This window comes from Ruditapes philippinarum, unplaced genomic scaffold (assembly GCF_026571515.1).
Source record: "Ruditapes philippinarum isolate M1 unplaced genomic scaffold, ASM2657151v2 ctg7666_1_1_1_1, whole genome shotgun sequence".
Lineage (NCBI taxonomy): Eukaryota > Metazoa > Mollusca > Bivalvia > Venerida > Veneridae > Ruditapes > Ruditapes philippinarum.
In genome coordinates this window covers 21,836-38,879 of record NW_026859897.1, presented here as the reverse complement: position 1 = coordinate 38,879, position 17,044 = coordinate 21,836, and the positions used below count along the sequence as shown (strand labels likewise).

General features: G+C 33.0%; 1 protein-coding gene across 1 annotated transcript; it reads left to right on the top strand.

The window, feature by feature from the left end:
• The first annotated feature begins 1,565 nt into the window (after positions 1-1,565).
• LOC132758228 (uncharacterized) lies at positions 1,566-2,627 on the top strand. Its single transcript, XM_060749782.1, has 2 exons — positions 1,566-1,676; positions 2,202-2,627. The coding sequence occupies exons 1-2, from the start codon at positions 1,571-1,573 to the stop codon at positions 2,414-2,416; spliced, it is 321 nt and encodes a 106-aa protein (XP_060605765.1). The 5' UTR covers positions 1,566-1,570; the 3' UTR covers positions 2,417-2,627.
• Positions 2,628-17,044: the final 14,417 nt, after the last annotated feature.

The window sequence follows — 17,044 nt, the reverse complement described above, 5'->3', positions numbered from 1 at the left end:
TCGTGGCAAAGAATATAAAGTGTCCCAATATGCAGATGATACTAGCTTGGTTCTAGATGGCACAGAAAAATCCTTAAAAAAACACATCGAAAATTTTAAAATTCTATGCTTATATGTCAGGCCTTGTTATCAATACAGAAAAAAAACTAAAGTGGTTTGGTTTGGTTCTCTTAAAAATAACAATTCTGTGATCTGCCCAGAGTACAATCTGGATTGGAACAATAGAACATTTACTTTGTTAGGTATTAAGTTTTCCACAGATTTAAGCCAAATAATAAGTCTTAATTATGATGCAAAAATTCAAGAATTAAAGAAACTTTTCGCAAATTGGTCCAAAAGAATTATCTTGCCTATTGGAAAGATTGTAGTTATAAAATCTTTGGCACTTGCCTACGGAAGCTTCAAAGGGTCACCTCTTACGCGATCTTTTGTGGGAAGATTTACGCAAGTCGAAAAAATATAAGGCGCGGAGGCATGATATTTTTAGTGTTTTCTCAAAATAAAAGTCGAATAAACGAGTAAAGTTGAGTTAATTGGCCAAATGTTTGTCAAACTAAATCATTTAATTATGAGTATACCTAACTATGAGATTTAACCTAAGAAATGGTACAACCGACGATGGTCATCAGTTGACTGCAAATCATCTTTTACAGGAGGCATTCCAGGTGATTAATTTTTAAATAAATTGATACAATTATTGGAGACACTATAAATACTGTTGTTACTGTCGTTGCTGTATTGCATCTTTTCTTTTCTATTATTTTCTCTTTTCTTTTCGTTTCTTTATACATGTATTTTTCAAAATCTGTGTATTATTATACAATTATTGACTAGTGAGCTATTGAATATGATGTGATATTCAACGGCAGATGACATAATGACCGAGGCGATAGCCGGGGTCAATATGACGTTCTGCCGGTGAATATCACATCATATTCAATGGCTCACTAGTCAATAATTGTTTAATTATATGGATAGGCTAAGAATTTAAAAAACACTACAACCTTATATACATGTACAAATTTTGCCTTGTTGAAGCGCGGGAAAAAGACGCACGTGAAAGGCGTGCAACGACTACGCGAAGGCTACGCATCCAAAAGTAATTTAAGTTTATACTCATCATTGCGGTGTAGCCTTTATAATTATAGTAAAGTAATCTTATTCTAATCGAGAAATATGCCATAAAGAACAAAACGCAGCAATTATATTTAATTAACACGCTTTATTAACAGTCTACGGTGTATGGTTATTGAATATGAGTCTCAATCTATTTTGAGACTGGAAAAATCCAATTCAGCCAGTGAATATGATACTTCACCCAGTGAATATGGTTTTATAATAAGTTCTGGTGACTACTGTTTGGACCAATGTGATTGCAGCTATATTTTGATTATATAATAATGATTGTTAAAAGAAGAGCGAAAGATTTCAAATATTCACTAGGTTTCATGTATTCACACGTGACTATTAAAATGTCTACTTATATCTGAACAAAATATACGAACGGATTACTGTTGTTTTGTTTTTCACGATTATATCTTGACCCTTTCTCTTTTACTAGGAACACAATATGTTTCGTTACGATGGTGCTTACGTAAGCCAAGCAAAACCTACGTATCCAATTGATGATCTCACGAAAGCCTACGGGTACGGTTGGTTTATATCTTCATACAGAGGTAAGTTGTTTGTTCATCTTGCTTATAAGCCGGTTTTAAAAACATTTAAGCCATACATATCTCGGCTGTTAGTCCACCTAACCTGGATTGCTAACCAGTAATTTCTATATTCTCCACACGTGTCCTACAGCTAATCTCACGTAATATCTCAATAAGACAATTATTAGACAATTAGAATCAATGTCCGAGATCAAGCGATACGTAGAAAGTGCGCCTAGATCGAGAATCGAACCAGCAACAACTGGAATACAAAACTTTTGCTCTGCCTATTGAGGTTAAAGTAGGCGAACAACAAAAGTAAATATTGATTAGAAAGATTTTTGGTTTGGAAACATTCGCACCAAAGAAAACTTGATATGTTTAAATGAATAAAAGGTTTGGTTCATTAATTACTTAAATTGCTTTAATTAATTACAGTTCAAGAATGCATCGGTTCACAATCAATGTAACGCTGCCAGGAATACACTAAAATGCATTATTTGTTTTTCATGTAAGAAATATGTATACCAAAATTTTTTTCTTTAGATTTTCGAAGGATCTGGCACAGTGGTGGACTGTTTTCATACGTTTCTTTAATCTGGCTGTATCCGGATGAGCAGATTGGAGTGTTTGCTAATGTTGATGGTCCGGGAACAGTTGCATCTCCGACCTATGCTTTAAGAACTATATTATCATATGTGTCGGACATTCTACTCGGACAAACGCCGTGGCTGGATTTTGAAACAGCATGTTCTTTGTGAACAACACTCAATATTCTGGTCCGGAGACGATTAACTACACGAACGATAGAATTGATGACTTTATAGGGACATATGGTAACGTGCTCCTTCCGGATAAAGCTTTATCTGTAAAGGAACGTGACCAAGATGATAGATACCTTTGGCTAGAAAAGAATCGCATCAAAGGCGAGCTCCTTCCTACAGCTAAGGTGAACGACTTTCAGTTTAAAATGACTGACTATTGAGAGACGTTTTATGGACACAGACGATGTATCTTCATCAAGTATCAAACATGGTTCTTTTCTTTTTGTTGTGCTTTTTCTTATATCGGCGTAAGTATTGAATTAAGTATAGGATAAATGGCATCATGTGTAGACATTTGCGAGTATACTGGTTCTAGATAACATTTTGTATCAAAGAAGGCTTGTTTTATATATTAACTTTTCAACATATGCTTCTAGAGAATTCATTATGTTAAGGAATTATCAAATTGAATATGTTTTCAATTATAGTGGCTATACATGTGCTACCATCGTCGGAACCCACGGTACACACAGTCTGTATATACATGTACTACATTTAATACTGGTATACAGGTACGGTAAATAGCCTGGGTTACCGAGAATAAAGTGCTTATTACTTTTCCACTAATTATGCTTTGTAAAGATTTCACCGAAAGACGGCGCCAAATTTTTACTTGAGCAATGCCAAGAAACATTTTAAGTGTCTGTGTAAATAAACAAACTTACTATATCATACCATATTTAATATAAATGTATCTTTTTTTATGTCGAAAATGTCAGCTGGGCCTACAAATTATGTACTTTTTGATGACATAAGTAGTCCAACAAAAATGTTCTAGTGAGCGGGCGCTACCAAATTTTCTATCAGACCGCTAATTGGGGTATAACAGCGCAAAATTGATGAAACGCACATTATTCAAGCTGAAAACTGGACGTTTTCAGATCTCAGCAACAGTACGCATTTTGTTTTAATTTGATTTACGGCGAACTAACACAATTTAGGTCAAATATTGCCGAAACAGGAAAGGTGACTTTGGTTTACCTTGGTTGTTACAATTTTAAAGCACCACCATGGGTCAAAACTACCACACCTGCTAGAGCTAACAGATACATAGACTCTAATAATTCGAACGTATTTTGTCGCCTCTTACGATCAAGCAGAGATAAACTGTGGTTGCAATTCTGATGCCTCAACCCTTAGAAACAACCCCTCAGTCATAAAGGGTAAAATAATACGCAGTATATTATAGATCAGCGAAGAAGTGTACAATTGTTGAGGACCATTTAGCATTTAATTGACCTGGTCAGTCCGGAAAAAAATATGCGATGAATTTTAACTGTTTATTTTCCATTAAGCTGAAACTAAAAATCACGACCTCCTGATGGATATAAAATAAATTTCATTACATTTTAAGTTAAAATGATTAATACAAAATGTAAAATATTATATCAATAACTTAACTATGCACGTGTTATAGAATTTTACAATCGGACATTAGATTTCGTATATTCATCTGAATGAAAAATGAGAAAACATGATACGAGCGTATTTTAAATCTATTGCGCAGTTATGTTTAATAAGTAACTGAAACGGCCTATAATAATGTAACAATCTGGAAAATATATATTTTATTATGCCCCCATTTCGAAGAAAAGGGGGTATATTGCTTTGCACTTGTCGGTCCGTCGGTCCGTCGGTCCGTAGACCAAATGGTTTCCGAGTGATAACTAAAGAACCCTTAGGCCTAGGAACTTCAAACTTGGTGTGGTAATTGGTCATGACCAGTAGATGACCCCCTATTGGATTTTGGGGTCAAGGGGTCAAAGGTCAAGGTCACATTGACCTTATAAGCAAAAACGGTTTTTCCGATCAATAACTAAAGAACCTTAAGGCCTAGGAACTTCAAACTTGGTATGGTGATTGGTCAAGATCAGTAGATGACCCCTATTGATTTTGGGGTTAAGGGGTCAAAGGTCAAGGTCACATTGACCTTGTAAGCAAAAACGGTTTCCGATCAATAACTAAAGAACTTTAAGGCCTAGGAACTTCAAACTTGGTACGGTGATTGGTCATGATCAGTAGATGACCCCTATTGATTTTGGGGTCAAGGGGTCAAAGGTCAAGGTCAACATTGACCTCTTGGGTAAAAACGGTTTCCGATCAATAACAAAAGAACCCTAAGGCCTAGGAACTTCAAACTTGGTATGGTGATTGGTTATGACCAGGAGATGACCCTATTGATTTTGGGGTTAAGGGGTCAAAGGTCAAGGTCACATTGACCTTGTAGGTAAAAACGGTTTCCGATCAATAACTAAAGAACCCTTAGGCCTAGGAACTTCAAACTTGGTATGGTGATTGGTCATGACCAGCAGATGACCTATTGATTTTGGGGTCAAGGGGTCAAAGGTCAAGGTCACATTGACCTCTTGGGTAAAAACGGTTTCTGATCTATAACAAAAGAACCTATAGGCCTAGGAACTTCAAACTTGGTATGGTGATTGGTTATATCCAGCAGATGACCCCTATTGATTTTGTGGTTAAGGGGTCAAAGGTCAAGGTCACATTGACCTTGTAAGTAAAAACGGTTTCTGATCAATAACTAAAGAACGCTTAGGCCTAGGAACTTCAAACTTTGTATGATGATTGGTCGTGACCAGCAGATGACCCCTATTGAGTTTAGGGTCAAGGGGTCAAAGGTCAAGGTCACATTGACCTTGTAAGTAAAAACGGTTTCTGATCAATAACTAAAGAACGCTTAGGCCTAGGAACTTCAAACTTGGTATGGTGATTTGTCATGACCAGCAGATTACCCCTATTGATTTTGGGATCAAGGGGTCAAAGGTCAAGGTCACATTGACATTGTAAGTAAAAACGGTTTCTGATCAATAACTAAAGAACGCTTCGGCCTAGGAACTTCAAACTTGGCATGGTGATTGGTCATGACCAGCAGATGACCCCTATTGATTTTGGGGTCAAAGGTCAAGGTCACATTGACCTTGTATGTTAAAACGGTTTCCGATCAATAACTAAAGAACCCTTAGGCCTAGGAACTTCAAACTTTGTATGATGATTGGTCGTGACCAGCAGATGACCCCTATTGAGTTTTGGGTCAAGGGATCAAAGGTGAAGGTCACATTGACCTTGTAAGTAAAAACGGTTTCTGATCAATAACTAAAGAACACTTAGGCCTAGGAACTTCAAACTTGGTATGGTGATTTGTCATGACCAGCAGATTACCCCTATTTATTTTGGGATCAAGGGGTCAAAGGTCAAGGTCACATTGACATTGTAAGTAAAAACGGTTTCTGATCAATAACTAAAGAACGCTTCGGCCTAGGAACTTCAAACTTGGCATGGTGATTGGTCATGACCAGCAGATGACCCCTATTGATTTTGGGGTCAAAGGTCAAGGTCACATTGACCTTGTATGTTAAAACGGTTTCCGATCAATAAATAAAGAACCTTTAGGCCTAGGAACTTCAAACTTGGTATGGTGATTGGTCATGACCAGCAGATGACCTATTGATTTTGGGGTCAAAGGTCAAGGTCACATTGACCTTGTAGGTAAAAACGGTTTCCGATCAATTAACTAAAAACGCTTAGGCCTAGGAACTTCAAACTTTGTATGATGATTGGTCGTGACCAGCAGATGACCCCTATTGAGTTTTGGGTCAAGGGGTCAAAGGTTAAGGTCATGACCAGTAGATACTTGATAACCCTTATTAATTGTTTGATCACTGGGTCAGAAGTCATGCATAATAACCTTATCACATGACTAAATGGCTGCTGATAGGGGCATACATGTTTTACAAACATATCTTGTTATATATATAAGCAGGGCATATATGTAATAAAAATGAAATTTATATAACTACAATATGTCCGTGGCCGAGTGGTTAAAGCCGTCAACTTCAAACCATAAGCTCATGTACTGTTGTGTGTTTAATATCGTCCGAGGCTTTGGATGATGTTACGTGATGAAGCTATCGAGATAGCTTATGAAACGTCAGTGTTTCTACTGACGTTTTTTAGGCACGAACGGGCACCATTGGTCTTCCTCAAGCAATATAAAAGTTGCCATATGAACGATGCAACGCTGCTGAGAAAACCAATCCAAAAGAACAACAAATCTAATGTACTTCCTATTTTGTACGTCGTTGCATTAAGATTCAATAACAGAACTAATTTCATATTGATCTTTTTTTTAAAGAAAATGGTTAGTAAAATGAGACTTTTCACAATCAAATGAGTTGACTAAGGTTGGATATTATCTTTTTAAACATTTTTTTTAAACTGAATACAACTTCCCTTTTGCAATTTTTTTAATGTAATGCGTACTTAACATTATAATAAGGCTAATATTGTTACCACCAAACAGTTTCAGAAACCGTGCACCGGACAAAAGGATCTTAACAAAGTCGTTTATGTCGTTTATTCCATTCTCTTTTTTATAGTTATTCGGAAGATAATGAGGTAAAAGTAAATCATCAAAGTTATAATACAAAATGAAGGTCACACCCATGTTATTTGTTCTGCTGTTGAACAGAAATACGTTATTTAAAAATGCTCTTGGCAAATGCTTAATAATGCTGTTACAAATGCCATTTTCACCAATAATTTTCATTATTTAAGTAATAGAAAAAGCATTGAAACACAAGACTATCTGATTTGTACAAGAGGAACGTAGCCTTCGAGTATAAATCAGACTGCCGATAGTTTTCTTGTTCTTTCTCTTTTGTATCATAGGCAAAAATAAAAACACGTTCCCTGTTGTCACATATGAAACACCGAAAGCCATTGAACGAGCACATGAATATGATATATCTATCGCTATCCCTTTCTCTGCCGTCACAATAAGTTAACCCCAGAAAAAAATGAGCAAATCAATGGGTATGCTCTGGATTGCGGGTAACTTATACCTGCACTCCAGTAAATGCACTTGCATGTATTTGTATACGAATTAACTGTGTCACATTTTCCAAAACTATGATACAGAAAAGTTGCTGCAGACACATTAATTGCCCGTCGGTGTATTTTGGCAAGTTATACATAAAAATGACATTATTACCATCCGGTAAGTAGGCAAAATAACTTCAAATTTTGCTAGAACGCATATATTATCAATAATCTACGAGACCCCATTAAAACTTGTATAAATTTCAAGTGGGACAGTCTTTTTTATCATTTAGAAAGTTTTATATTTTATCCAAAACATATTTCATTATCAGTCGTATATTCGTCAATCACCATAATGAAAGTCAATCTTTTAAAATACATTATTTATTCAGCTCAACTTTACAATTTATTTCAACATAGCAGGTTATTATACATGTAATAAAATACAATGTTGACATAAAATGATAAATGGAGTGAAAATGGTTTTTAATCTATTTTAATTTTTTCCTTTACTTCCATATTCAATAGATTTGAATTGAGTGTCGGCAAGGGAGGTCTGATTCAATTACATACTTTTTTTCCAAAGGCCAACGTTAAGTGTAACGTATTGAATATTTAACGCACTGTTCTAATAAACTTAAAAAAAAAAACTATTTTAGGACTTCACATGGGAATGCGACAAGAGGGGAATGCTTCGAATTATTTAATTAAACTGAATGTTATAAATGGCAGCCAGTGAGCAATAATCAGATAACGTTTTGAATTATACATGTTTGTTTGACAATGACAATCATACGATTTAAATGATTTCAACCCAACTGTGATCAGTATAAAATGAATGCAGGAGTAATTTCAGGTACAGTTAAAAATGAGATCTTTTATATGAGATATTTTAAAAAAAAAAAGCTCTTCAGTCATCATCATTCCAATAAGAAAGAAAGAAAAGCTAAATAAAGACAACAACAAAACACAAACAAAGAAATAAAAAAACAAATAATAATATTTATAAAAAAAATAACAATAAAAATAATAATAATAATATTAATAATAAAAACAGTAAATAAATAAAAGTCATCAAGAATTCTTTGGATGTTGAGACCATTTATGTCAGTGAGATATGTAAACGAAAGATTTGTCATGTTTATAGAAAGCCAAAACTGATCTTTGTTAAGAGAGACTGTTATATTTAGTTGGTTTACATTTGGTTGTGTGAAGCTGGCATTAAAGTTTAGTCAGGTAAGTCAACGACAGACAAAGTCTATAAAGGACAACGACAAAATCAATAATGTATATCGAGTCAGTCAATAAAGAATATCGCGTTAGTCAATAAATACATCAACAAAGTCAATAAAGGACATCGACAAAGTAAATAAAGGACATCGGCAAAGTCAATTAAGAAAATCTACAAAGTAAATAAAGGACATTGACGAAGCAAATAATCGACATCAACAAAGTCAATAAAGGACATCGACGAAGTCAATAATGGACATCGACAAAGTAAAGAAAGGAAACCAACAAAGTCAATTTTTAACATCGACACAGTAAATAAAGGACATCGACAAAGTCAAAAATGGACATCGACAAAGTAAAAAAACGACATCAACAAGGTCAATAATGGTCATTGACAAAATGAATAAAGGACACCAATGGACATCGACAAAGTAAATAATCAACATCGACAAAGTAAATAAGGGAAATCGATAAAGTCAATAAAGGACATCAACAAAGTCAATAAAGGACATCGACGAAGTCAATAATGGAGATCGACAAAGTAAAGAAAGGAAATCAACAAAGTCAATTTTTAACATCGACACAGTAAATATAGGACATCGACAAAGTCAAAAATGGACATCGACAAAGTCAATAATGGACATCAACAAAGTCAAAAATGGACATCGACAAAGTCCATAAAGGACATCACAAGGTCAATAATGGTCATCACGAAAGTCAAAGGACATCGATGAAGTCAAAAACAGACATCGATAAACTCAAGAACAGGCATCAACCAAGTCATGAACTGATTTCAACAAAGTCAAAAACATACATAGACAAAGCCAAAAACGGACATCGACAAGTTGATAAAAGACACCGAGAAAGTCAGTATAAGATATCGACTAAGTCAAAAAAGACACCGAAAAAGTCAAAACGGACATCAACAAAGTCAAAAACAGACATCGACAAAGTCAAAAACGTATATCGACAAAAATGATCAGGACATCGACAAAGTCAAAAACGGACATCGACAAAGTCAAAAACGGAAATCAACAAAGTCAAAAATCGACATGCACAAAGTCAAAAACGGACATCGACAAAATCAATAAAGGACATCGACAAAATCAATCAAGGACATCAACAAAGTCAATGATGGTCTGAAAGTCAATTAAGGACATCGACAAGGTCAAAAACAGACATCGAAAAACTCAAAAACAGACATCGACAAAGTCAAAAGAAGACATCAACAAAGTCAATAAAGGCCATCAACAAAGTCAATAAAGGACACCGACAAAATCAATAAAGGGCATCGATAAATACGATAACGGATATCGAAAAAGTCAATAAAGGACATCGACAAAATCAATAAAGGACATAAACAAAGTCAATTAAGAACATCGATAAATTAAATAAAAGACACCAACAAAATCAATAAAGGACATCGACAAAGTCATAAATGACACCGACAAAATCAATTAAGGGCTTCGACAAATACGATAACGGATATTGAAAAAGTCAATAATGGATATCGACAAAATCAATAAAGGACATAAACAAAGCCAATTAAGAACATCGATAAATTTAATAAAAGACACCAACAAAATCAATAAAGGACATCGACAAAGTCATAAAGGACACCGACAAAATCAATAAAGAGCATCGTCAAAATCATAAACGGAAAGCGACCAAATCAGGGTCTCATACATGTGCAATAATGATTTTTTATCATAACAGTCTCTTCTGTATACCAGTTTACACCTTTGAGCCGACAAGCAATCATAAACGAATAAAAAAGATACATTTTGGAGTGTGCAAAGTTAAAGAAATTTTACTTATGATTATTCTATTGCTAATGTGATTGATTAATGTAGCGACAAACGCATGTTTTATGTAACAATCTTTACTATGATGTCAATGAATTCATATTAAAGTGCTGAAGCACATTGGTTGGTATTATTTACCATAGCAGATAACAATCTTTAACAAAAATATTCAACACAATTTAACGTTTCAACGAGCAAATAAGATGAACAGAACAGACTATGCTTTCATAAGCAGTTAATAAAACTTAAGCATTGATTCCAATTCAGACTTCGGCCTTCAATTTTAAAATTTAAATTGTATGGTTGCCAAGATCTGTCTTTATAAACATTTTATGTTCAAAATGTTGCCTTTGTTTACAAAATGTATTTTTTCTTAATATATTCATACATATTAAATTACTAGAACAAAATTCACTAAGTATTTAAGTGTAAATTAAAAACAAAATGAGGGTCAGTGTGTAGCAGAGTCCGAAATGGACACATGCCTTATTGTTTAAAAGGGGTAAAAGGGATTTTAAGAGTTTAAACTAATTTAAGCTTTGAAATCTTTTTATTAGACCATATACAAGAAACATCTTGTAAATAACATTATATTTTTATAAATGAACTAAGAATAATAATAGATTCATGCTAGGATTAAATTAAGAATACAAAATTTGTCCGATTAGCAGCGCGCAACCTGATAGTATTCACGGGGGAGGAAGTGTTACACGAGGGATGGAGTTCTTATGATAACTTGTCAAGGAGTTCTTGTGATAACTGTCACGGAGTTCGTCGGAAAACTATTGTATATACTGCAAAAACACTCGTCCAAGATGGTAATTTTCATCTTTAAAAGGTGAATTTTAGGTGCTTAATTAAACTTTGATGTTTAAGCTTGACTTACATGTTGTATTATGTGTCAAAAACTAATTCATAGTCCATTTTTCACCGCCTCTTGCTTAAAATCTGGTAGTTTTGAGTAAAATTTCCAAATTATTTGCCAGTTTGCAAGTATTGACCTGTTTATTTCAAGTCTTCATCCTTGACATACATAATAACCTAACTATAATGCAAAATTACAAACATAAGGCTCCGCCTAACAAATTCATACCCGATTTTTCAAATGTCCCGGAGTTCTTGTGATAACTCAAAAATATGTCCTGGAGTTCTTATGATAACTTTTGTTACTGCCAATGTGTTTCTTGTGCTTAATCACGGCAAGTTTTAGCGTTTTTTATTATTCAATAAGGTTGTAAATCAGTATAAACTGTAGAACGCTCATTTTTTGCACAAGCATGAGGATATATAATGTTGGTTTTGAGTGCATTTTAGTTAAAGAGATATTATGGAGATATCTTATTATCCAATTTTGTCAATTGGAAGTTTAGAAAATGACGTTTGTTAAAAAAGCGGCTACTTGATTTGTTTTCATTCAATTTTGCCGAAAAAGGGGGTAACTATTAAACAAGTTCTCGGCATGTGGTTAAATACATGCTGTATAATTGTGATCGTTTATTTGCAAGCTAAATATCATCAAATGGCTTCTCCAATTACAAAGCGCCATCATATTTGATTATACTGAAAAACTCAAATATCACAGATATTTAAATGCGCATGCGTACACGTTCGTAAAACGACTGTTTTAACTTAACAATTGAATTGCTATCGAAATTTTGTCACAGACTTTTGAAAAAAACAATATTCATAGGAGTATATTGCTCACGACAGGGAGAAAGGCAGCAAAGGATTTTAACAGTAAAATCATTTACAACTTTAGAAGGTATTTATCATACTTTTGAATGTGTTTAATTTTAATATAAATATTAGTCATATTTGAAAGAAAATCGTTGGCTCATTTTAATAATTTTATTCTTTTTGTTGATGTTAAAAATGTTGTCTTTTGTTTCAAAATACGTGTATATATAACCTTAGTTAATGTGCCAATGACTTGCTCTCATGTATTTATTTATTTATTTATTGATTTCATATTTATTATTTATTAATCCAATGGTTTCTTTTATTGCTATGAAATCCAATATATTATAGCTTTGGTAAGTGGTAAGCTATAAGGTCAAGACTTTAAAATATGATAAAGAATTAGAGATGTGAGAAAAAGAATTTATATGTGAAAAGTGACAATAATATTAATAATAATTATCACACACCCGTGCCGATTTTGCGACTCCGTAAATATGGTATTGCACGGCCGTGCATATATTTTGACGTGACGTCATTAGCGTTATACAAACATAGTGTAAAGACGCGCTAAATGTTAACGTTATACTATAGGCGCGTCAATGTAAAATTACTCTTATTTCACTTTAAACGGTCTTTGTTTTTTGGTATTTGATAACCTGTATTTATCACACACCCGTGCCGATTTTGCGACTCCGTAAATATGGTATTGCACGGCCGTGCATATATTTTGACGTGACGTCATTAGCGTTATACAAACGTAGTGTAAAGACGCGCTAAATGTAAGCGCTATACTATAGACGCGTCAATGAAAAATGACTCTTATTTCACTTTAAACGGTCTTTATTTTGGGTATGTGATAAATAGAATATTAAATTCGTGTAAGTTCATTACTGAATTTATTGCACTCGTTGAATAAAATTATATTATGCTCGTCAGAGGCTCGCATAATATAATTTTATTCAACTCGTGCAATAAATTCAGTATTGAACTTACACTCATTCAATATCCTCTATATACATGATATATGGCAATTTGGACAGAATATTTAATAAAATTGTTTTTCTGTTGAATATTTATCTTAGTTTTACTTATATCAGATACAATTTTCAAATATATTTGTAATACAAACGTAAATAAATACATATTGTGCACATTAGAAGTTATAAACATTATGATTTTTAATCCACAAAACTGAAGTAAAAAGAAAACACACACACATAGACAGCCTCGTGAAAACATTCAATATTGTATCATTAAAAACATTTAGTTTTCCAATAATAAACTTTCTAAATAGCTAAAAATTCCTAAAATTATCGTAAACTATGTGCTAATGCCTTTATCATTTAGTGCACGGGATGACTTTTGACATATCAAAATTGAAATCACTAGAACTAACTGTTCTGTATAGAAATAACATAAAGCCAAGAATTTTAAGTCTAAATGTAACATAAAATAGAGAAAAACTGATTTCCTAAAGAACGAACAAAACGATTAAATTGAAAATGTTACAGGCCCGGTTTGATTGCGCCTGTTCATGGACAGTACTGGAAAGTGCAAGTTACCGTCCAAGCCCCTAGCACCGGCGTAACATTAAAATACGAAAATTTGAAATTTTGAATTTAGAAACATACGTATATGTGTTCATACGGCGGTTATCATGGAATCTTCAATGTGTCAACTTCGTGGTATTCCGTCCATACGAAATTGTAATACTTTACATTTTTTATGAAAATGTTTTAAAACCGTGTTCACGCTCGTAAGGAAATGGTCCACGGGGAGGAACTTTTACACGAAAGATGGAGTTCTTGTGATAACTGTCACGGATTTCCTGGAAAACGTTACGAATTTCTGTGGAAATCTTTTCTATATGCCTGACAAATGGTCATTTTTACCTTTAAATGGGGAGTTTGAGGTGCTAACTTAAACTTTGATAATTAAGCTTGCGCTACATATTGTATTATGTTTCAGGAAAAAAACGTTTAGTCCATGATAGTCATATTATGATATCATCCATGTGAATACATTTGTATGGCAGTCTTAATTTACAGTCGTGTTGCAAAACATAAAGTTTTCCCTAAAATTTAAATCGCTTCTTCCAAAAGAGTACATATCATTATTCATAACATTTTTAAATTAAATGCTTTTTATTAACCGGTTATTTCGGATTATAATGAAGCAAAATAATTAAACAGCAAATGAATATATTTTATTTGTTAAAATTGACAAATTAATATTAAATGCGTATTTATAATAAATAATCTTTTTTTATATGAGGCTGCATGAGTAAACTTAAATTCCAGCTTCTCGAACAAGATTATAACTCGAAACAAAATAAAAATTCATACTTGTTTTATTTCTATTTTTAGAATTTGGCGTAATGACCATGCCTCTCAAATAACAAAACTGAAGAACTGAGATAATTTATGAAACGAAGGTGATATCTGTGAAATATTCAGTTTTACCTAATAACATGATTTTTTTCTAGTTGTACAGATAAATATCTGATATAAGTAATCAACGTATCGTATTTACTTTTAAGAAAAACAGATACTTGTCAATTATTAAAAACTAATAAGTATCGACAGATGTAGGCACATTTTGGGATTATTTTTTTTTTTCGAAATAAAATACTTTTTACTATTAAACAGAAAAATGTCACTTGTTAACCAGATAAATATCGGTTTCTTACCTTGTGAACACGACAATTAAATTATTATTAAAATAATGAGGTTGACAGGCGTTTTTACAATTACAAAAATAAATAGTTTAATAAATATAAATAATAAAAAAAAAATCTCAATATTTATATAGTCATGGAAACGAAATTATGCTACTTGAAAATAAACCATACAATTTGTATTTTGTCATAAAACAAATAAATGTTCGTCCGCTCATAAGAGAGAAATAATTAAAAAGCAACAAATGTATCAAGATAGAAAGATTTACAGAATGATGTGAATTTTGTTATCAAAAATTTAAAAATTTCAAGTTTATTCAATATATAAAAAATACAAAAGCATGAGACAATTACATTTGTAATGATATATATAAATATGAATATATTAGATGCAAAATAAATTTGGGCTTATCAATAATGACCTAATGTAGTACAAGATAAAGGAAGAAAAGCAATTTAATTATCAAACGCTGTGTAGATGTGTCTTGTCTAGAAAGCAAAATTGAAAAAAAAATTAGAGAAAACAATAATCCCTAAGAAAGCCCAACACGGCAAAACTGAAAATGTTGCAGGCTCGGTTTGATTGAGCCTGTTCATGGTAGGTACTGTCAAGAGCAAACCACCGTCCACAACCCTGGCACCGGCCTAAGAGAATTCAACATTTAAACATGAAAATGGTAAAATTTTGAATTTTAAAACATCCGCAGATGTGTTCATACGGCGGTCATCATAGAACACTGTCATCAATGTGACACGTTAGTGCCATTACATAAAAAGCGACATATGGTCCCAAATTAAAAAAATGCGTGTGCCCTAAACGTGAAAACAATTGGCGGAACTAAAAAAAATGGAATTTTGAAAGGGGATCTGAGGTTATGAAGCCTGCATATCACAGATAAGACGTCAAAAGACAAATTTAAAAAGCAGGCAACATATCCTAAGAGTGATTAAACATTATTCAAGTAAGAATTTAGGAACCATCCAAGTAGAAAAATGACTAAAAGTGAAATCTAAAAAGTACAACAAACACAACAATAATGTTGTGCTGAACGAAAGTTTGACTTCCTAATTATTATTGTTTTGATATTCTCACAAATTGTTTTATGTGTTAACGCCACTCGTGAGAATACTGTTTTTAAAGCCTACTCGATGAAATAAAATTTCATCTTACACACAACCAACAAATATCCTCTATTTATTACATGCTTTTCGGTGGTTTATAGAAATATATCAGTGATATAAAACTGGTAATTTCACTGTTTCAAACAGTGAAATTACCACTTTGATAATTTCACTGTTTTGATTTTAAGCCCCTTACGTTGTTTCAGTGAACTACCAGCGTGCACAGGAATGACAACCAACTTAATGACGTGACGTCGTAAATGACGTCATGTTGTATTATTATTTGGCGCGCTTTTCATTCAGTATAAGGTTTAATGTCTTTTTAAAACGTTTATTTGCATATAATAAAAAGAAAATTTGTTTAGTTTAGTGTACGATCGAAATACATTTCACCTTGTGAACACCAAAAGTTCATATTTCACTCGTGGCTGCGCCACTCGTGAAATATACCTTTTGGTGCTCACTCGGTGAAATATATTTCGATCTTACACTGAACTAAACAAATATCCTCTATATAATTTATATATTAAATCACGATTTTTATGCACCATTAACTTGCCACTTTTGTTTATGGAAAATGTCATTTAGTATAGCTATGAATGCCTGATTAATATTATGTCAAATACATTTTTTCTTTTTGTTCATTTCAAACGTTCATCTCTGTGTCCTTTATTCATAGAATTGAAAAGAAAGGGACTGAAGAAGAGACAAGGTGCGTCTCCATTAAGACATAAGATAAACATAACCGAGTAAACGACGTTCACTCATCACCTAAGCAATATAAGTATGCTGTCATATGGATATTTCTATTGCAAGGTTTGAAATGTGTGCACATAATGATGTTTGCATTTTCTTTTACAGGAATGTGGTTTGTGACGGAATCAACATTGCTTATTGCATTTTTGGTCACTTTTGCCTACAAATGTATGTAATATCAAAGAAAAAAAGTTTAATATGTTGTTCTTTCTTGTGTACAAAAATCCACAAAGATACTGCGATATTAAAAAATCTGCATACCCTTCTTGTATTGTCCGATTTCAATTAATTTTCCTAAAGAACTTTAAACATGACGTTTACATGGTGGGATTGTCTACAAAAACCTATCTATGAAATAACGTTTATTTCATATAGTTATATCTTAAGAAAATAATATAAATTGTATTTGTTCTCAACTTAACCTGTCAAAATAACTTAAATATTTAACATGTTCATGCC